The sequence below is a fragment of the Raphanus sativus genome, chromosome 2, assembly GCF_000801105.2.
Source record: "Raphanus sativus cultivar WK10039 chromosome 2, ASM80110v3, whole genome shotgun sequence".
Lineage (NCBI taxonomy): Eukaryota > Viridiplantae > Streptophyta > Magnoliopsida > Brassicales > Brassicaceae > Raphanus > Raphanus sativus.
The window spans coordinates 40,194,677-40,214,862 of record NC_079512.1 but is presented as its reverse complement, the minus strand read 5'-3'; the positions used below and the strand labels follow the sequence as shown (position 1 = coordinate 40,214,862).

At 34.8% G+C, this 20,186-nt stretch overlaps 4 protein-coding genes and 1 pseudogene across 4 annotated transcripts; 4 read left to right on the top strand and 1 right to left on the bottom strand.

Moving 5' to 3' along the window:
- Positions 1-553: 553 nt before the first annotated feature.
- Positions 554-1,184, bottom strand: LOC130508409 (pathogenesis-related protein PR-1-like). The gene has a single exon (XM_057003907.1). The coding sequence runs from the start codon at positions 1,182-1,184 to the stop codon at positions 678-680; it is 507 nt and encodes a 168-aa protein (XP_056859887.1). The 3' UTR covers positions 554-677.
- Positions 1,185-4,052: 2,868 nt separating this feature from the next.
- LOC130508408 (probable xyloglucan endotransglucosylase/hydrolase protein 17) lies at positions 4,053-5,418 on the top strand. The gene is made up of 3 exons (XM_057003906.1): positions 4,053-4,494; positions 4,597-4,790; positions 4,881-5,418. The coding sequence occupies exons 1-3, from the start codon at positions 4,090-4,092 to the stop codon at positions 5,251-5,253; spliced, it is 972 nt and encodes a 323-aa protein (XP_056859886.1). The 5' UTR covers positions 4,053-4,089; the 3' UTR covers positions 5,254-5,418.
- Positions 5,419-6,680: 1,262 nt separating this feature from the next.
- On the top strand, positions 6,681-8,089 carry LOC130508407 (probable xyloglucan endotransglucosylase/hydrolase protein 17). Its single transcript, XM_057003904.1, has 3 exons — positions 6,681-7,046; positions 7,171-7,364; positions 7,543-8,089. Exons 1-3 carry the CDS (start codon positions 6,696-6,698, stop codon positions 7,913-7,915), a joined length of 918 nt encoding a protein of 305 aa, XP_056859884.1. The 5' UTR covers positions 6,681-6,695; the 3' UTR covers positions 7,916-8,089.
- Positions 8,090-13,370: 5,281 nt separating this feature from the next.
- LOC108820050 (xyloglucan endotransglucosylase/hydrolase protein 24) lies at positions 13,371-14,731 on the top strand. The gene is made up of 3 exons (XM_018593042.2): positions 13,371-13,695; positions 13,794-13,987; positions 14,111-14,731. The coding sequence occupies exons 1-3, from the start codon at positions 13,432-13,434 to the stop codon at positions 14,499-14,501; spliced, it is 849 nt and encodes a 282-aa protein (XP_018448544.2). The 5' UTR covers positions 13,371-13,431; the 3' UTR covers positions 14,502-14,731.
- A 1,018-nt stretch (positions 14,732-15,749) lies between these two features.
- Positions 15,750-17,714, top strand: LOC108840082 (protein YIP4b-like; annotated as a pseudogene).
- Positions 17,715-20,186: the final 2,472 nt, after the last annotated feature.

Here is a 20,186-nt window from a genome sequence, read left to right as displayed (position 1 = left end):
ATTTATGATGAAGTTTCAGTATCTATTCAAAACACAGTCAAGATTCAAGCAATCATTTGAAGGTGGTCTTGTCGTGAAATCTTGTAAACTTGTCATTTATAATATGCTTATCCATGTCTTTTCGTCACCGTGATGTAATCGATCTAGTTAACAACATTAAGAATGAAAGGACCCTGTGATTATTCTAACTGTTTTATGGAAACAAATTCTTAATTGTTAAAAAGTAAATGAGAAATTAGGATCCAAAACTTTATAATTTTAAATATATTTCTAAATTTCGAGGTTATAATTTCGTTAAATATATATAAAGTTATAAACAGAGCTATTAACTTTTAAAACTACATCATTATTTTATTCATTATTATTGAAAATACAGTTTAGAAATAATTTGAGACCACTAGATCAATATAGTTTATTGTCCAAAATTTAAGACATGTATATAATTACTTAGTCTTATTAACCAAAAGAAATGGCCCTCACCGAAACATACATAAGAAAACGTGGGAAAACAATCGTTGTGTGGTTTTCCCGACCGCACGATAAAACTTCAACCAATAAATATAACTTTTTTTTTAACAACAACGATTGTATACAAAATGAAAGAATTTAAATAAAACGCAAGAACAACTTCTTTTGGTATGAGTTTTTTTTTTGTGAGCTATACAAATGGATCATATTCAATAAGGCCTCACCCCGAGAAAATTCCCCGGTGGAAAGTAATTGCAAGCGAATAACACACCGAGTCCGCCATTGCAAGTAACTTGAGCGCAGCCAATCGTCTGCGTATTCTTCCACACAATCTGCGTGTAATGGCCACACATCTGGGCAGTACACGAGTTAGAGTAATAGTTATAGCTTCTTGCTTCCGACAACCATCCATTAGCGGCTTGAACCGGGCTCCATTTTTTGCCTGAGCCCCAGAATAGATTCTCACCGTATGGTCCGTTTGAATGGATCAAGGCGCAGTCACGACGTCTCTGGTTGGCCCACCATTGCGCGTAACGGGCTAGTTTTGGGTCCCATCTTAGCGGTTTGAGCCTCAGACGAGCTCTTGCTGCGTTTTGTGGAGCCATGAATTGTTGTTGGTAGTTTGCAGCATCAACGCAATGAAAACATGCTACGAGTAGTAGTAGGAGAGCCGCGATTGCAGCCGAAACACCATTAATGTGTTTAGAAGGAGCCATTGCGGGCAGGTGAAGCTTGTACTAATGGTGTTTACTTTGGTTTTATATAAGCTTCTAATCGTGAAGGGAAATTTTGTTTTAATGATTTTTTAGTGATATGTATTTATTTTATATACTAAAAAGAAGGTTTCAGTGATAAAATTTCAACTCTGTTATTAGTGGTGTACATGTTCGATTATGATAGCCACATTTGGATTGGTTTTGAACTCTTAGAGCATCTTCAACCCATTGCTATATTCACCTCTAAATGCTATAATAGAGTAAAAAGTGCTCCAATCCATTGCTATATCCACCTCTATAATAGAGAAATGCTATTTTTTCTCTATTATAGAGGCATACTTTTTTTATTTCAAAACAGTCCTTTTATTTTTAAATTTTTATAATTACATCAAAAATAATTATTTTTATAAGAAAATATAGTTTTTATAAACATAAAATGACACTTTTATTTACCTAACAATCTTTTTAGTAAAACTTTTGTTTAAACAAAATTATAACTGTATGAAAATCTTATAAAATTAAAATTGAATAGGGTTGATTTGCAACTTTTAAAAATAAAAGGTACTTGTTATAAAATAAAAATAGAATCTTGTGAGAATATTCCTTTTTAGAGGTAAAAATAGAGGAATACATTAGAGAGAAACACATCTCTATTTTAGAGATCCTCTATTTTAGAAGTAGAAATAAGGAAATACATTGGAGATGGTCTTAGATTTTGTAATTAACTAAGCATTTTTTGAACAAAAAAAACTCAGCATTTATTATAGTGGTTTATATATGCTTAACGTATATTTTATGCATAGTAGGTAGGTTATATATTAATATTGTAGACTACCCCAAAAAAAGTCTTGGGAGGCGAGATGATTTAATGTAAAGAACTGTTCGTTAATGTATAATAATTATTTAGATAATCGATAATTGATTTTTTTTAACTTAAGTCAGCCGGCAATATTTAGAAATAAAGTTATGTTTTAATTTATTGTTACCATTTGACATTTTATATTATAAGTTTCAAAGTGGTCTCATTAGACCTGGTTGGAGTTATGTAGGCTCCAAAATGCAAATGAGATAAAACGCCTGAAAAGCCCACATAGTGCAACAAAAGGATAACTCTAATGCACTAAATGTTCAACTATGAACATTATATTCTATGCTCTTTTGTTTTGCTAACATTTGGTGCATTATATTAAAAAGTGGCAAGACTTTGTTACAAACACTCTAGTGCTTTCCCATTCCTAAATCCCCAAACTAAAAATCCCATGACTTCAATCAAAAGAGTAACGTGATGAAATAGCATTAGCAAAGCCCAAAAGAGCGAAGGTGAACGGAGGGATAATGGGCTTAAGGCCCACAATAAAACAGCACAGTAAAAGTCTTGCGGCCCACTAAAAGTTGTTGTCTCTTAACGAGAATCTGAAGAGCTGCAGAAGGTAATGACGAGGCTTATAACGGTCGCCGATCATCCTTTTCAACCTGAAGCTAACCACAGTTGCATGATGGTACTGGAGAAGTATCCGTTGATATCCCTAAAAGAAGAGATCCTATTTTTGATCACTGCTTTAATTGATGAAAGGATTGCATAAGTACAATTAATTGAAAGAAAGTTTTATTATTGTATAAGTAACGATTGTCGGAGTCACACGTGGCGTCATGGCCCTAGCATGTTGGTGGCTCGATGGTGTCCCTGTGCTGTTTTCCTCGAGGAGAAAATGTTTGTATTTGACGGTTGCGGGGAAGATGATACTTGGATGGAAGTATTGGACATGAAGTCTAAGACTTGGAGCCCTTTGCTTAGACATAGAGATGCTCATGCTGTGCTGGAAGGGGAGTGGATAAATACCGTTGTGCTTCAAGGAAAGATTTACGTAATTACTAAAATAAACTACTATGCTTATGAACAAAAGGAAGGTACGTGGGAAGTCGTGGAAATCCAGGAAATCCACGATAGTAGCTTGGGGTATCTAGGCAAATGGTCTGTGAGTGTGATAGAGGGTGTAATGTATAGTTATTCATACTACTCCAGTAAATCTAGTCTGGTATGATTCCAAATGTAAAAAATGGATAGACGTCAAGGTCGCGAATTTTGAACTATAGATGACTGGTGTAAGGTTAAAATACTCAACCACGGTGGGAAACTTTTAGTTATGTGGCTCTACAGTTATGAGGAAGGCGACGGGATATTGGAATGGAAAATTAAGTGCGCGAAAATCGTCTTAGAGAAGCGCCACACGGAAATGAGGTTTGGGGTGAGATCGAATGGCCTGTTACTGATCTTAAGCTGGCCGAGTGTTTGAACAAGTTGATGTTACTAGTCGTTGTATTCTCTGAAATGAGCATGTTAACTTTATGGTCTCTCATGAGAATAGTTTGGGATCTATTTTATATTATATGCATCATTATTTGTCACAATACATTATATTAAGTTGTAATGCTTTAAAAACATTTTCTTAAAGCATAGTATACTTCAACAACGAACATATTTCAAACTGAGTACATGAAACTTTCACTAAAAAAATAACATCCTAAAATTTTCAAGAAATGCGCTCTCTTTTACCACAGTTAACAATTTCCTTACTGTTATAACGCAATGGACCCGAATTTAAGGATACTTCAATGTGTATGACTTACTGTTACATTTTAGGTGGGCTACGTTCGATATTAATAAAACACAGCCGAACTTCTCTATAGGCGGTGCTCAAGAGTCGAAACCGCGTTGACACATCAAAACATTGGAACCAGACAATTTGAAACAATAATGAAATAAATATTTTAATTGGATTCGTTCTGCAACAGCCAACAACGGATCAAAACATTGGAACCAGACAATTTGAAACAATAATGAAATAAATACATTAGTGCATTATTAGAAAGCTGATGCGCTGAGACAAAAGCACATGCACCATTAATGATCAACTCCATGAAACTTCCATCTCTCTATCTCTTTGGTTTCATTCCAAGCAGCTATATAAACCAATGTCACATACCTCAGTTTACATCAACAATAGACATCAGATATCTACAAATTAAAATGAAGTTTTCTTACGGTACAAGGTTCGCTTTCTTGGCTCTCTTCCTCTTTGCGCTACAATCTGTGTGCGTCTATGCGGGTAGCTTCCACAAAGACGTTCAGATACATTGGGGTGATGGCCGTGGAAAGATTCACGACAATGAAGGAAAACTTCTTTCTCTTTCCCTTGACAAATCCTCCGGATCCGGTTTTCAATCCAATCAAGAGTTTCTTTATGGCAAAGCTGAGGTTCAAATGAAGCTTGTCCCTGGTAACTCTGCTGGAACTGTCACAACTTTCTATGTAAGTAACACATTATTTCTAAGCCTTCTTGTCACTTTTTGTTATACACTTGATTAAATATGGTTATTGAGTGTGTTGGTGTTTTATGATGACTTCGTGTAGCTTAAAGCGCCTGGAACTATGTGGGATGAGATCGACTTCGAGTTCTTGGGAAACATAAGTGGTCATCCTGTTACACTTCATACTAATGTTTACACAAAAGGCACAGGAGACAAAGAACAGCAGTTTCATTTATGGTTCGACCCAACTGCTGGCTTTCACACTTACTGCATCACATGGAATCCCCAAAGGATTATGTAAGCCCCTCCTTTGATCCCTTATAGTCTCATATGTTTTGAGGTTATGCGTTCTTGAATCAATATTCTCTCCTTTTCTTCTTGTTTCAGCTTTACCGTAGATGGCATTCCCATTAGAGAATTCAAGAACTCTGAGACAATTGGAATCCCATTCCCAAAGGACCAACCAATGAGAGTCTACGCGAGCCTTTGGGAGGCCGAGCATTGGGCTACAAGAGGAGGACTAGAGAAAACAGATTGGTCCAAGGCTCCTTTTACTGCTTTCTACAGAAACTACAATGTGGAAGGATGTGTTTGGGCTAATGGAAAATCATCTTGCCCGGCGAATTCCCCATGGTTCACTCAGAAACTGGACCAGAGCGGCATAGATAAAGTGAAATGGGCGCAGAGTAAGTACATGGTCTATAACTATTGCACCGATACAAAGAGGTTTCCTAAAGGTGTTCCTAAAGTGTGCACTTAAACTATTGATTGTTTGATTCGTCAATAAGTTACTGGCATTGTCTTTATAATTCAAATAAGTTTTATTTATTCTGTTTCATTCATTTGTTTCTCATGTACGTGTGTGTGGTGGTGTATGTGCAAGATTTTTAAATTAATAAGTGAATATAATAAATTATGCAAACAATGGTTCTCGTTACTTAAACTTAACTTGATTCACTTCATTTGTGAAAATTTAAATTATTGAGAGCACATAAACAAATACTCCCTCTGTTTCATAATAAGTGTCACTCTGAGCTCATTTTTTTTGTTACACAAAGAGTTTCACTTTACAATTCCAATGTAAATTATACTAACTTTCACCTGAAAATTAATTGCAAACTGCATAAATTTTATAAATAATTTTATTTATCTAAAATACTATTGGTCAAAGAGGTATAATTAATTACAACTTACATATATTTCAATAACTTTCTTAATCTGTGTGAAAAATGTCACAACGACACTCTTTAAAAAAGGGAGTAATTTTTTAAAAAAGCTTTCTAGATGAATGAGCTGGCCGGACTGTCCAAGTTTTAACAATACATTTCTGTTTCAATCCAGAAAATGCGGTCTGATGCAACTTGATTTCTAACTGAGGAAATATGGTATCGGTTTTGTTTACGCACGATGGAGTATAAACAAAACAATTTAGCCAAAAGTAATGTGTCTCTTAAGTCTTAACGTGTTGGGGAAGGTGATGATTTTGTAAACTCGAAGTCAAAATCGTATCATGAGCTTTCGTGTTGTTTATATGGCCAGGCTACAATACATGTACATGATTATGTTAGAATTAATTAGTATTTGGTATGATAGTTTGTCAACTTAGCTAGGGACTAGTTTCTCAAACTAAATTTCATATATCCGTAACGTTATATTAATCGTCCAAGCTTTTGCTATTATATTTACCCAACAAAGTGAATATCTTATGTTTTTTAAAGTCTAGCTAGTGGTTCTAACCATTAAAAGAGTAAAGAGTCATTTCATCTGCATAGAAATATATTTTTATGCAACATTTAAAATGTGGAATATACCATTTTTTTTTCATAAATCATGGTGAAAATTGAAGTTGTGGAAAAGTATAAAAGTGGATATTGTTATAATGCAAATAATAATGTTCTCGAACCCTCTATCCGGCGGGGAGGGTTTGCGCGCAGGTCAAAAGTCGAAGCCGCGTTGACGAAATGATTCGGTACATTCAGAACGCGGGCGGAACCAGCATGTGATATAAAAATTGTCCAAATACATTATTTTCTCTGCTTTGTAATAATAAACGAGTAATGAAATTATATTTTGTTGAATTATCTTGTAACAACCAACAAGAGGTCGAATGCGCCAACTAGAATACAGCACAATATCAATAATCAAACCCATGAAACTTCCCTCTCTTTTTCCTTTGCCATTTTCCAGCAGCTATATAAACTCATGTCACTTATCTCAATTTTCCACCAACAAAAACATTCGAGATACAATACTACTCAAGAAATATATAATATGAAGTTTTCTTGTGGTACAAGATTCGCGTTCTTGGTTCTCTTTCTAATTGCAGCACAATCTGTGGCCGTATATGCGGGTAGCTTCCATAAAGACGTTCAGATACATTGGGGTGATGGCCGCGGAAAGGTTCGCGACAGAGATGGAAAGCTTCTTTCTCTCTCGCTCGACAAATCATCTGGTTCGGGTTTTCAGTCTAACCAGGAGTTTCTCTATGGTAAAGCCGAGGTTCAGATGAAACTTGTCGCTGGTAACTCTGCTGGAACAGTTACAACATTCTACGTAAGTAAACATACCATTTCAATAAAAAAAAAATACCATTTCAAAGTATCTTTGGTCATCTTTTCCTAAGGCCATATTACATACAATTGATGAATATGTTGGTGTTTATGATGACTTTGTGTAGCTTAAAGCGCCAGGTACCATGTGGGATGAGATCGATTTTGAGTTCTTGGGAAACATAAGTGGTCATCCGTATACTCTCCATACGAATGTTTACACACAAGGGTCTGGAGACAAAGAACAACAATTTCATTTGTGGTTCGACCCAACAAAGAACTTTCACACTTACTGCATCACATGGAACCCCCAAAGGATTATGTAAGCAGATCATTCCATCCTTTGTCCATTAATATTATATGTTTTGAGGCTATATATAATCTCATCAGCCTATACTTTGTTATTGTTAATAAACTTCTCTTAGATGTTATTCTAGGTTTCAATACATTTTTTTCTATGTGGGATTCTTGATAGTTCTCTTTTGTTTCCTCTTTTTCAGTTTCACGGTTGATGGCATTCCTATTAGAGAGTTCAAGAACTCTGAGTCAATTGGTGTTCCATTCCCAAAGAACCAACCTATGAGGCTCTACGCGAGCCTTTGGGAAGCAGAGCATTGGGCCACAAGGGGAGGATTAGAGAAAACAGATTGGTCAAAAGCTCCTTTTACTGCTTTCTACAGAAACTACAATGTGGAAGGATGTGTTTGGGCTAATGGAAAATCATCTTGCCCCGCAAACTCCCCATGGTTCACTCAGAAACTCGAGCAGGGAGGTGTGGATAAGATGAAATGGGCACAGAGTAAGTACATGATCTATAACTATTGCACCGATACAAAGAGGTTTCCTAAAGGTGTTCCTGCAGTGTGCACTTAAATTATCGATTCATTGGTTCGTGAATGAGTTACTTGGCATCATCTTTGTAACTCAAATGAGTTTTATTTATTGTTTTTCATTCATTTGTTGCTCAATCATGTGTATGTGGTGTTTTGTGTAAGAATTTGCAAGTAATAACAAATAATAAATCATGGAAACAAAAGTTTTCGCTACTACAACTTTATGATTTCACTGGAGTTGTAAAGTTATTAGACATTTAGAGAGGTTCAAAATCTAGTAGAATACTTGGGAAGAACATAAATAACTTATTTTAGTGTTGGTTTCAAGTTTGGTCGTAGAAATTGCTTTGCTTAGTAAGACGATAAAAGTGGTATAAACTTTTTACATAATAACAAGTGTATTAGATGACAAAAACATCATAATAGAGTAATATCAAGAAGACTTCTACGAAGAGAAGATCCATTAGAGAGATCGAGAATGCCGATTATCACATGCACAAGAGTAAAGAGACATTATGATGGAGAAGATGAATGAATCAATCCAAATTATTTTTGGGGCTCAGGGTCTTTTGTGTCTTAGCACTGATTTGAAGTTAGTGTCACAAAAAGGATAAGAAACCTTTTGGTTAAAGACAATTTCCAAGGTTCACTTTATTTTCTTCTTAGAATAATTTTATATCCCCTCTGAATACAATGTTTGATATTCTAACTATTTCACATATATTAAAACAATAAACATATTATTCTATTTATTAATTTTTGGTTTTATTATAAAGTTTTACCCACTTATATTTTTACATTTTATTCTAATTAGGTTTAAAGACAAGTATATTAACTACGCTCTAAAACATCAATCTTTCAAATATAATAACAAAATCTAAAACATCAATCATTGTATACTGTAAGAGGTAATAAATTGAGTTTCACTTCAATATTACTCTATTTCATATTAAAAAATTGATGAAAAAGTATACAATAAAATATTTTATTTATTGAATAAATATATATTTACTCTATTATAGAAATAGGATTAGAATTTTACTTCAGATTCTATATCAAACTGAATGTTCACATAAAACTGTTTTTTTCACAGTAAATAGCTTTTTTATACAGTAATAGTTAAATTACGATTAACGCTGTGAGTTTATATGAATTTTTTTAGTGTAATTATTTAAGCATTATGGGTAGCATAGTTGATTTTTAGTCCGTAGTGAAGGAACAAAAATATGGACAAAAGAAAAATTGTTGATGATTATCCAGTGAGGTTGTTATCGAAACAAGTGGATAATAAAAATGCTGATAATCATGAGGATTAGAGTTCAGAAAAGTGATCATAGTACCATTATTAATAAATAACTACTGGCAATAACCAGGTGCGAAAAGGACAGAGACCTACAAGACAACCCAAAACAATTGATGTCGGTTGCTAATTACGCTTATCCATTGAGATCAGCTGGTTTATGAAAATGACTTTCGGGCAATTATTTTAGTTGAAAAACATATGAAGTTATTTGGTTAGGCACAATATGTTCGGTAACAATGTATATGGATGGTTTAGTTGGTTCTAAATAATTGTGTGGTCGTGAGGTGAGAGTACATCTCTCTCCCTTTTATAGTTTGCATGCATTGACGAATCTATCGTTATCACTCATCAGTCTCATTTCCGTGACACTTGACCAATAGAGAAAATTCAAGAACAAAAAATATCATGTTATAATATTGCGAAATTTCATAATTTAGTAGACAGTATTAGTAACTCTAACCCATCGGCAATCGGGCATTAGACTATTAATTAGCACAAAGAATTAGTTCTATTGTGTTCTGGTTCGATTCACGATTAAAAATGCTTATACAATGTTATAAAATAACAAAAGCTAATCCTGAACTTGAAGAGAGATTAAGGATTGGTCTAAACTCCTGTTTGGTTAACAAAGAAAAGATCGTAACTCTTTTTTTTTTTTTTTGAAAAGATCGTAACTCTAAAATATGACCTTCAGAATATTATATTATAATGTTCAAAAAATATTCTGAAAATATCTAATCGCTTAAACGTGCAATGGGATGATAAACGTTCTACAACATACACATACTTATGATTTTAAGTTAACCCCGTCTATATTGCTTGTTAGTGAAGAGAAAAATTAAATTACTTATCATTCCCAAATTCACGATGAATAATTTTTCCTTACACATCCTTCTCATTCTTTTTAGAAGAATATAGAATAAAATTATATTTTGTTAAATTTAATAAAAAACAAATATTAACTTTCATTTCTACTATTTTATTTTTTACATTCATTTTTTATTTGTTTCTCGTGTTCCCAAAAAAATCTTTTGTACATATCTAAAATACATAAAGTTTATTTTTGGATTACAAAAGATATATACACCGAATCAATAAATCGATTTAGTACAACTTACAACTATGATATTCTAAAAAAAAAATAGGAATTAATTAGTAAATGAAATACTCCTTTTGTTTTTCTTAGTTGATATTTAAAGTTTTTGATTATAGATTAAGAAAATTTAAAACTTTATATAATTTAAATTGGTCACGTAATAATATTATTAAATAAAATTATTTTAACCAATAACAATATTGATTAGTCATAAAAATCAAAGAATATTAATTTTTTTACCTAGAAAAAATGAAAATGAAAATTATTTTGAAACAAAAAAATCTTAAATTTCAATTATTATGAAACAAATGGAGTAAATTCTTAAGTCAGCCCAAACAATATGGTCATTCAGAAATTTGAAATATGTAATTCAGTGAAGACTATATATAACTTTTCTAAAAATTAATTCGTGCCTGCAACATTTATGGAAGCCGAAATTGACTAGACCATACATAGTTGTCCGAGATATGGGTTCGTTAAAATGAAATATATATGGTTGAGTTGAACTAACAATAAGATTAGGATCCCTGGTAAAGAATTATGATGAGCCATTACACTAAGAAAATTGAAATATATATGGTTGTTGTACAAACAGTGAGATTAGGCCCCCTGATTAAGAATTATGATGAGCCATTACATTAAGAAAATTGAAATAGTGTGATTTGAACTAACAGTGAGATTAGGCCCCCTGATTAAGAATTATGATGAGCCATTACACTAAAAAATTAATTTCGTAATGCTACAGCTGTAAAGGTTAGTGAGACCAAGTTGACGTTTGGTTAGGCGGTCCAAATCAAAATTTCCGTGTCAAGAAAATTCATCCAATGAATTATATTTATATGTACATAACTTCCTGTAATAGTGTTCGCTTTAATTACGTAGCTATCCTATCTTGATTCTTATGGTCCATAGACTCCATACTATTACATACTCAAAACTCCAAAGTATGTATGCGTATTTAAAACCAAACTGTCTTTTGTTTTTACCTCAAATCTGTCGGCATAACAATGAAATTAAACTGTCTTATGTTTGACATGTTTATACTACTAAATTGATTCATGCTCTCTACAAGAGAATTCGTAACACCTCTAAGTGGTGGTTCTTTAGCCTTAAAATAAAGTGGTGCTCGAGTCTGTGGACTGTGATATGAATAGTATTTTTTTGTGATATGAATAGTTTTACATTCAACCTAATGGCCATGTTCGACATGCCATATTTTACCCGAGAAGAAGGGTAAAATATAAAATATTATGGCAAGTTTTCATCAGGATATGATTTCCAGAGTTGGACGTTCCTCGTCGACCTACATGCATACATTTAAGGTTTAACTTGTTGATAATGTATAGTTTTACAATATTATTTGGCAACGATGTGAAAACTCAATAGTGTGATTTTTTGGGGGAAAATTGACCATTTGTTAGTACTTTCGGCGTGAAAGCAGAAGACAAAGTTAACAAAAAATCAGAAATACCAAACGTTGCTTGTTCATGCAAATGAACAAATGAGGATGAAATAGTTTTGGTGCTTGAAGAAAATAGCATTTGAGTCTGGACCACTCATATTCATTAGTCATTTCCAATAAATATCAGTAGTTGTCCTCATAGACAGGCATTAAATTTATTTTGTTTGTGGTTTCCTCAACTTATTTCTACCTGAACTATGGACTAATAGGTGTTTTAATTTGCCATATGTGTATTCCAATTAGTAATGTGTATTATATTATTATATACATTTTGTAACTATCATTTTATTGAGAGAAAACTTGAATTAGACCTATACGTATAGTTTTTTTTACTAAAATAAATGGTTAAACTCGGGTCTATTAAGAATACAGATCTAACTCTCGGGTGGAAATACAGCCTACGGATAGATCTTCTTATGGACATTTAAATAAGTCGAAAACAATAACTCATATCCGTATGGCCAGCGAGGTTCGAACCAGGGTTCGTTTTATTGAGTTTGTTTCTTTCAAGCACCACTGGACTACCGCCGCTGGTTAAAAGTAAATAATATACGTATAGTTGCACATCGTGATTTATAACTTTTCATTTCTTTGCAATGGAACATCTTTATTGAGTCCTTTCATTAATTAGTGACCAACCAAAAGAAATTGACATTTTTCATTAACAAGAGAAAGAAGAAGAAGAAAACGTGTATATGCTCCTACTTGCAACTTTGCTAACGCAACCAAACCTTTAACCCATACAACTAAACTCATACTTTTTGTCGTTGCGTCTACGCTCCATTCACATAATAACGATATATACTTTTTAATCACACCAGATAATAGTATCGGTTGCCAGGAAAATATGTACAATCGAAAAGTTCGAATTGAGAATTGAAACAAGTTTTATTCAAGAAAAAAGAATTATATAAGAAACATGGTCTAGTTACGACCCAATAACTGGACACAAAGTCTTATAACTACAACAAAGAATATCATAATATGTATTTCAAGAAAAAGATATGCCTAATACATATTCTCCTCAAATTTCAACTAAAATTCGATTAACTGAAGTGGAACAATTCCACACGTAATATCCCTCTAGACCACTTATCTTTTTCCTCCCTCCTCCCACTAGACAGGCCTCTGCGTGGTGAATGAAGATATACAAGCAACTTCGAATTTAGAAATCCGTGTAAAATATATACAAAAACATGCAACCAATTATATAGCAAACGATTACTTAAATATTTCTTAAAACTAAAAGTCAAAACTGGCAAACAAAGAAAATATCAAAGAAAGTACTCAGGTACTGTTAATCAAAGGGAAAAGTTAATACTAGCATTTATCAATACAAGACTTTATAGAAAAGCAGATATAAATTCATTATTTTGTAGTCTTCTCAAACATACTCTTAAAGAATGAAACAACATGTTTCTAACAATATGACCATGTTTATATACATATAACATATTTTAATTAAGGATGCTAAGATAACCTGTTCACCAAATGATGGAAGTACTCGAGAGTCCAGCTGTAATACATCTTGCATGCAGTGTCTTGATATTTAGCCTCTTTTGTTCTCACCCACTCTCCTCTTAGCATTACTTATTACTCTCCACCCACTATATATACCTCTCTCTCTTCTCCTCTCTTCCTCACATTCCTCACCAAACTCCAAACACATACACCCACACGTACGCACACACAACAATGTCTCCTTTCAAAATATTATTATTCACAGCTCTCCTCGCGGCGGCGTTTTCAGCCTCCACCGCTGACTTCAACAGCGACGTCAACGTGGCTTGGGGAAACGGCCGCGGGAAGATACTCAACAACGGCCAGCTTCTTACTCTCACCTTAGACAAATCATCTGGTTCTGGTTTTCAATCCAAAACAGAGTATTTGTTCGGTAAGATTGATATGCAGATTAAGCTTGTTCCTGGTAACTCAGCAGGCACAGTCACAACTTTCTATGTAAGTAACATAACCTTGGAGTTTTAATGTGATTTGAATAAATTAACTTGTAAGAGTTATCTTAATAATTGTGTGTTTGTTTTTTTTTAACTTTGCAGTTGAAATCGGAAGGAACGACCTGGGATGAGATTGATTTTGAGTTCTTGGGTAATATGAGTGGAGATCCTTATACTCTACACACCAATGTTTACACTCAAGGTAAAGGTGACAAAGAGCAACAGTTCCATCTCTGGTTCGACCCAACAGCAAATTTCCACACTTATTCAATCCTCTGGAACCCTCAAAGAATCATGTAAAGTCAAAAACCTTACCTTTCTTGCTCCACAAGGAAACCACATTAAAAGCCCTAACAAGGGTTTATGTTTATGATTATTTCTCATCCTCAATCTGTTTTTTCTTTTTTTTTTTGGCTCAGACTAACTGTTGATAACACGCCAATTAGAGAGTTTAAGAACTCGGAGTCTCTCGGTGTCTTGTTTCCAAAGAGCAAGCCGATGAGGATGTACGCAAGTTTATGGAACGCAGACGATTGGGCAACTAGAGGCGGTCTGGTTAAAACGGATTGGTCCAAAGCTCCATTCACCGCTTCTTACAGGAACATTAAGATCGACGGGTGTGCTCATTCAAACGGAAGATCGTCTTGTACCACGACGAAACCAAGCTCTAATTGGTACACTCAAGAAATGGATTCAACGAGCCAAGCTAGACTCAGATGGGTTCAGAAGAACTACATGATCTACAATTACTGTACGGATACTAAGAGGTTTCCACAGGGAATCCCTCGGGAATGTGCAACAAGGTCATAGAGGGATCATATACATTTTATCTATTTATCCTCCTCCTCTGCTTTCTTTTTCGTCTATATGTATAATGCTCTCCTTCCTCTTTTGTCAATTGTGTTCGATTCTTTCGATTGTATATCTTTGTCCAATAAAGTAAATTAAAGGTGTGCCTATATATTTATACATGTTAAGATGTCAATATTTTTTTTTCTGTAAAATATTTTTTATGAAAATGATAGTTATTTATTCTCTCAGATGAAAAACGATAGCTTACTCAAATTGTAAGAAATATTACAAGAAACGTGTTAAATGCCTCTTATCTAAATGCAATTAGTGGAAAATCGCAATATAATGTTACAAAAAAGGGGGAAATTGTCAAATATAAATCTTATCACATTCAGTTTACTCAGGAAAGTGTAAATTCAATAAAAAAATATCCTACAATTTGTTTTCATCAGAGACTTATCAACTAATCACATGATTGGATTATATTTCTAGATCATAACAGTACATGTTGTTAAGTCCAATAAAACGAAACGACGTCGTTGAACATATACGGTGCCGTTTCAGTGATTGAGCACTAGGCCTGGGCATTTTACCCGGACCCGAAGATCCGACCCGAAACCGACCCGAAAAAACCCGGTCCGGGTAGGAACCGACCCGGTCAAATTACCCTATCGGGTCTTGTTGTAGAGGACCCGCGGTCTTGGACCCGACCCGACCCGAACCCGGAACCCGACGGGTACCCGAATTAATAATGTAAATTAAACAAAATGTATCGAGGGGGAGTCGAAGACGGATTATTTGTCTACAGATCAAAGGGGTCAACCACTAGGAAACAACCAATTATTGTTCTATTTTGCATAGTTTAGTATATATACACATTTTAATATAATAAAAACAAAAATTTTAAATAAAATGTCAAATATTTTCGGATATATTAATATTTTCACATGTTTTTTTGTACTTTTAGGTATTTTTTAGGTCGTACCCGAACCGAACCCGACCCGAACCCGACCCAGAACCGAACCGATAAATTCTAGTTACCCGAATGGGTCCAACTATCTAAGACCCGACCCGACCCGGACCCGGTACGACCCGAACCGACCCGGAACCGAAAATTTAAAATTACCCTATCGGGTCCTAAACTTCTAGACCCAAAAGATCCGGACCCGAAAAGACCCGATCCGAACCCGACCCGATGACCCGAATGCCCAGGCCTATTGAGCACTTGGCCACACGTTCTTTATATTTATTTTATATTTTTATTTTCCTCTGTTAAGTAATTTCCACTTATCTTCATCGTCAGATCTGATCAATTTCTTCCCGGGAAAATCAACAAACCTCCTTTCTCCGGTGAAGCCAACCGTCGGAAATCCCAATCGGAGAAAATGTCGCACAACGACACAGTTCCGCTTTACCAATCGTCCCAATCAGACATCGACGAGATCGAGAACATGATGAGCGACGGTTTCCAATCAGGTCCCGGAACAGTCCTCCCCGCTCGTCCCCCGAGCCCGATCCGTCCCTCCATCCCCGTCACATCCTCCCCCTTCGTCCAATCCAACCTCCCTCCCCTCCCTCCGCCGTCCTCCGCGCAGAAGGTGACGCCTGCTCCTCCTCCCATCCCTCCGCCGTCAGGCAACTTCGGAAGCAGCAGCTCGGAAGGTGGGAAGGGATCGGGGGAAGCGGGTTCGGGTCACCGCCGAACACGTTGACGGAGCCGGTGTGGGATACGGTGAAGAGAGATCTGACGAGGATCGTGAGTAATCTGAAGCTGGTGGTGTTTCCGAATCCGAACAGGGAGGATCCTGGGAAGGCCCTTAGGGATTGGGATCTGTGGGGTCCCTTCTTCTTCATTGTCTTCTTGGGCCTTACTCTCTCTTGGTCTGCTTCCGTTAAGAAGGTTTTGCTCTCTCTTAAAAGCTCTTTCCTTTGGATGATGCATATGTGAATCAAAAACCTTAGCTTTAGGGGCAGCAAAGACAACCCATGTGGTGTGCAACCTTACTTGTAATCTTGAGTTTCAGAGCTTTCTTCTCCTGTCTCTTGACTTAGCAGCATTCTGATGTCTAGGATGTGATATATGATTTTAGACTATTGATGTTGTAACATTTAGCTTATGTGAGTTCAAAACGGATGGATGGCATGTTGTTGGTTGGTGGTTTTTCATATATGCATTGCTTTAAATGGATATTCTGTTGTGGGGTTTTTATGTTAAGACAAGGAAATGTTAAGACAAGGGGTGTTTTGTTCCTTTACTGTGTTCGATTGCATTTGTTGTATGCATGATATATGTCTGAAAAGACATCAGTTTGTAGTTTAGTCTCTGCTCGCTTTTGACAGTTGCCTGAATGTTTTAGGATTTTTTTTTTTTTTTTTGCTATAGATCACCTATTTGTTTTCGTTTCCATTTAAAATTCTTCCTTTCCTTGTATTTGCATCCTGAGATTGAGTCTCTGAATTTACAAATCATTATTACATTCTTATGCATCTGGTTACGATTAAGAATCTGCTTCTTTCTATTGCAATGGCTTCTGGTCTCATCCTTTTACTCTGTAATTTATTTACAGTCGGAAGTATTTGCCGTGGCATTTGCACTACTTGCAGCTGGAGCAGTGATCCTCACACTAAATGTGCTGCTCCTGGTAAGCACACATTTAATTCATGTATTACTTACTACCAGCCGTATACTATTCCCGTTCTTTTACAAGCTTTTTTTTTTTTTGAAACAATGCAATTTTCAGGGAGGACATATAATATTTTTCCAAAGCCTAAGCCTATTGGGTTATTGTCTGTTTCCACTGGATGTTGGAGCAGTGATCTGCATGTTGAAGGACAATGTGATACTCAAAATGATAGTTGTGTGTGTGACTCTTGCCTGGAGCTCTTGGGCCGCTTATCCTTTCATGAGCGCCGCTGTGAACCCAAGAAGGAAAGCTCTCGCACTTTACCCGGTCTTCCTCATGTATGTCTCTGTCGGCTTCTTGATCATTGCCATTGATTGATTCCTTTTGAAGATAATGGAAAATCACAGTTGTTTTTCGTTTGATTCAATTTGGAAAAATCATTTGGTACAAAGTAGATAGAGAATTCTCCAAAGTGAACTAATCTGAGTTTTAATGAGACCATATGTATAATATGCTCTTTGAACACCTTTTTTGTTATACTCTGGTTGACTTGACTTTATTTGTATCAGACCTTTGATTACAAGACGAGGCTGTTTTGTTTACCTTACGATACATAATAATGCTAACTGTACATGACTTTGTAACTACACTATAGTTTTTTTTTCGAAGGGAATTTCAATCTAATTTGTGTGGATAGATGTACACAATAAACGCCGGGTCGTTCATAGCCAAGTAGCTACTGAACTCTGACTTCGGGACCTGGCGTGAGGAGTTTGAAGATTAAAGTTCCAAACTCCAAAGTAACCAAAGTTGAAAAAAAAAAAGATGTACACAATAAACATTTTTGATCAAAAGAAAAACTTTTAATATCATATAATTACAGCAATAACTAATATTTATAATTTCCAGCAGATATTTTTTTTGTTAACTTATTATTATTAGACAAACTGACAAAGAATCGAATTTTAAAAAAATCTCTGGTTGAAATCTTCTTCGGTTTTGTTGCATTTAATTGTATAGATATTACCTTCTGTGTCACACAAGTCTCGATTATTATTTTGTTTTAACTTTTTGTCTCTTGAAGTAAGATTTTGTTTGGTAGTCCTGTAGTAGTAACTAGTGAATAAGTAACTTCGGGGAACGGGTATGCCACAGTAGGAACAGAGTTTGCTTGAGTAATACGCCATCTCTTTTTATTATTTATTTTATCTCCTCAGGTGAATTGTGACAGTTCTCTCAAACACACCAAATTGTAAACAAAAAATTATTTACACACCAATTTGTAAATAATAAATTACTTTTCTTGTATTTGCCGAAATGAAAATACTACAAAGGGCGGAGACGATATTTTCATCAATTTGAGTGAAGGAAAAACAAAAAAAAAACAAAAAAACAAAAAAACTATAGAGATGGGATTGATATTAAAGTGAATGATTCTTTCTATTTTTCTGAAAATTGAAATAGAAAATGCCAAAGAGAGTCAGTTTCAGAAGGTACCATCATAACAAACCCTAATTATAAAATGCCAATTGTACTTTATACAGGCCTCTGTAACATTACATAATAACATGGCCTTACACCTTTTGACATTTAACATTGTTTATTCATTGTTGGCCCTTTTGAGTTTAGCTAGGAGCCAGAGGATGCTAAACTCCAAAACCAGAATCACCAACGGATCTCTGTACAGAATCTTTGGTCCAAATTTCCCCCACAGTATCAACCAATGCATTTGTAGATTGTTTTCTACACGTACATCATTTTCATTTTGATATTTAGAATTATCAGTGTTCTGGTATTGACAATTAATATAGATATCTTTTAGTAGGTTTGCATTACTTGAAGTTTGGATCTACACATTTCAAAGGAACTTCTAAAACGTTTTTTAGACAAATAAAATAGTAAATTAAAGGCTTTAGGGTGTTGGGAGATTCCACAGTTCTGCAAAAGTGACTATAGTAACTTGGGCCTTATCTACTGTCGTTGTCACTCTGTGTCATCTCCTTTTACATGTCTCACCATTTTCCCCTATTTAAAAACATTTGAAAAATGTCAATACTTTTTTATTCTGTCGGCCAAGTGAAACATCGACTACTTGTTTTTCCTTTCTCATAATACTCGCAACAGATAATTTTGATAATGGAGACTCAAACTAGAGTGTTACAAACAAAAGGAGACTGAAACTAGAATGAAATTAAGTTGATCAGCCAGGCTTGTTTGTACAATCATAGTAATTTCTGCATATGGAGTCTTACAAATACAACTTAAGAACTCAAGTTCTATCAAGTTACAAAAGTACATGTTTATACTATTTAAAGCTTGATTATACCCGTTAATTTCGGAGATATATTCATTAGAAAGTGCTTTAAGCTAATATAGGATTGTGATGAGGTTTATTAATGTTGGAATTAGATGGAGATGTGAAAGAAAGTTGAAAGAGTTTTGAGTATTATGGTGATGGATGTTGATACGCAAATGTAGACAAACAATGATGTCCCACGTAAATTCGAGTGTCCTAAAGAATAAAATCACAAAACCCCAATAAAATAACACAAACCCAACTGTAAGTCACACTCACGAACCCTAAACTAGAGCCTCATGTTCCCTAATTTACTTTTACTAGTTCTCAATTTTCAAAAGGCAACGCTACAATGATCATTACCCTTTGCATTGCTCTTAAATATGATAACTTCTTACTTTACCATATTGGTATGGACCTCCAAGTTCTATATATGGTGAAACTGATTCAGTTTAAAAGATACCATGGCACTAGCTAGAGATTATGTTGAAGTGTCCTTTTTGTATGTGTTTCTCTACATGCATTATTTCATGATTTTGACGTTTTTAATCTGAGTTTATATGTAATATAACTCGTCTTCTTTATAGTAATCAATTTTTCTGTAGTAACCAAGAAAATGAATGGTAATAACAAGATGGAACCTCCTTTGAACACTAGAAACAATCAATAAAACAATACCTCTTACTAGATACAACCAATCCAGCTAAGTAAGCAGTTCTTGGCTGTCTCTTAGAAACTTACCCTCCTTCACTATTCAAATTTTCTAGCTGTTTCTTGTCCTTT

Bases quoted from the DNA above. Each gene is read 5' to 3' on its own strand.
- LOC108820050 (XM_018593042.2), top strand. From the start codon at position 13,432: ATGTCTCCTTTCAAAATATTATTATTCACAGCTCTCCTCGCGGCGGCG. The intron at 13,696-13,793 runs GTAAGTAACATA...TTAACTTTGCAG, and splicing joins GCACAGTCACAACTTTCTAT to TTGAAATCGGAAGGAACGAC. The intron at 13,988-14,110 runs GTAAAGTCAAAA...TTTTTGGCTCAG, and splicing joins TGGAACCCTCAAAGAATCAT to ACTAACTGTTGATAACACGC.
- LOC130508408 (XM_057003906.1), top strand. From the start codon at position 4,090: ATGATCAACTCCATGAAACTTCCATCTCTCTATCTCTTTGGTTTCATT. The intron at 4,495-4,596 runs GTAAGTAACACA...GACTTCGTGTAG, and splicing joins GAACTGTCACAACTTTCTAT to CTTAAAGCGCCTGGAACTAT. The intron at 4,791-4,880 runs GTAAGCCCCTCC...TTCTTGTTTCAG, and splicing joins TGGAATCCCCAAAGGATTAT to CTTTACCGTAGATGGCATTC.
- LOC130508407 (XM_057003904.1), top strand. From the start codon at position 6,696: ATGTCACTTATCTCAATTTTCCACCAACAAAAACATTCGAGATACAAT. The intron at 7,047-7,170 runs GTAAGTAAACAT...GACTTTGTGTAG, and splicing joins GAACAGTTACAACATTCTAC to CTTAAAGCGCCAGGTACCAT. The intron at 7,365-7,542 runs GTAAGCAGATCA...CCTCTTTTTCAG, and splicing joins TGGAACCCCCAAAGGATTAT to TTTCACGGTTGATGGCATTC.
- LOC130508409 (XM_057003907.1), bottom strand. From the start codon at position 1,184: ATGGCTCCTTCTAAACACATTAATGGTGTTTCGGCTGCAATCGCGGCT.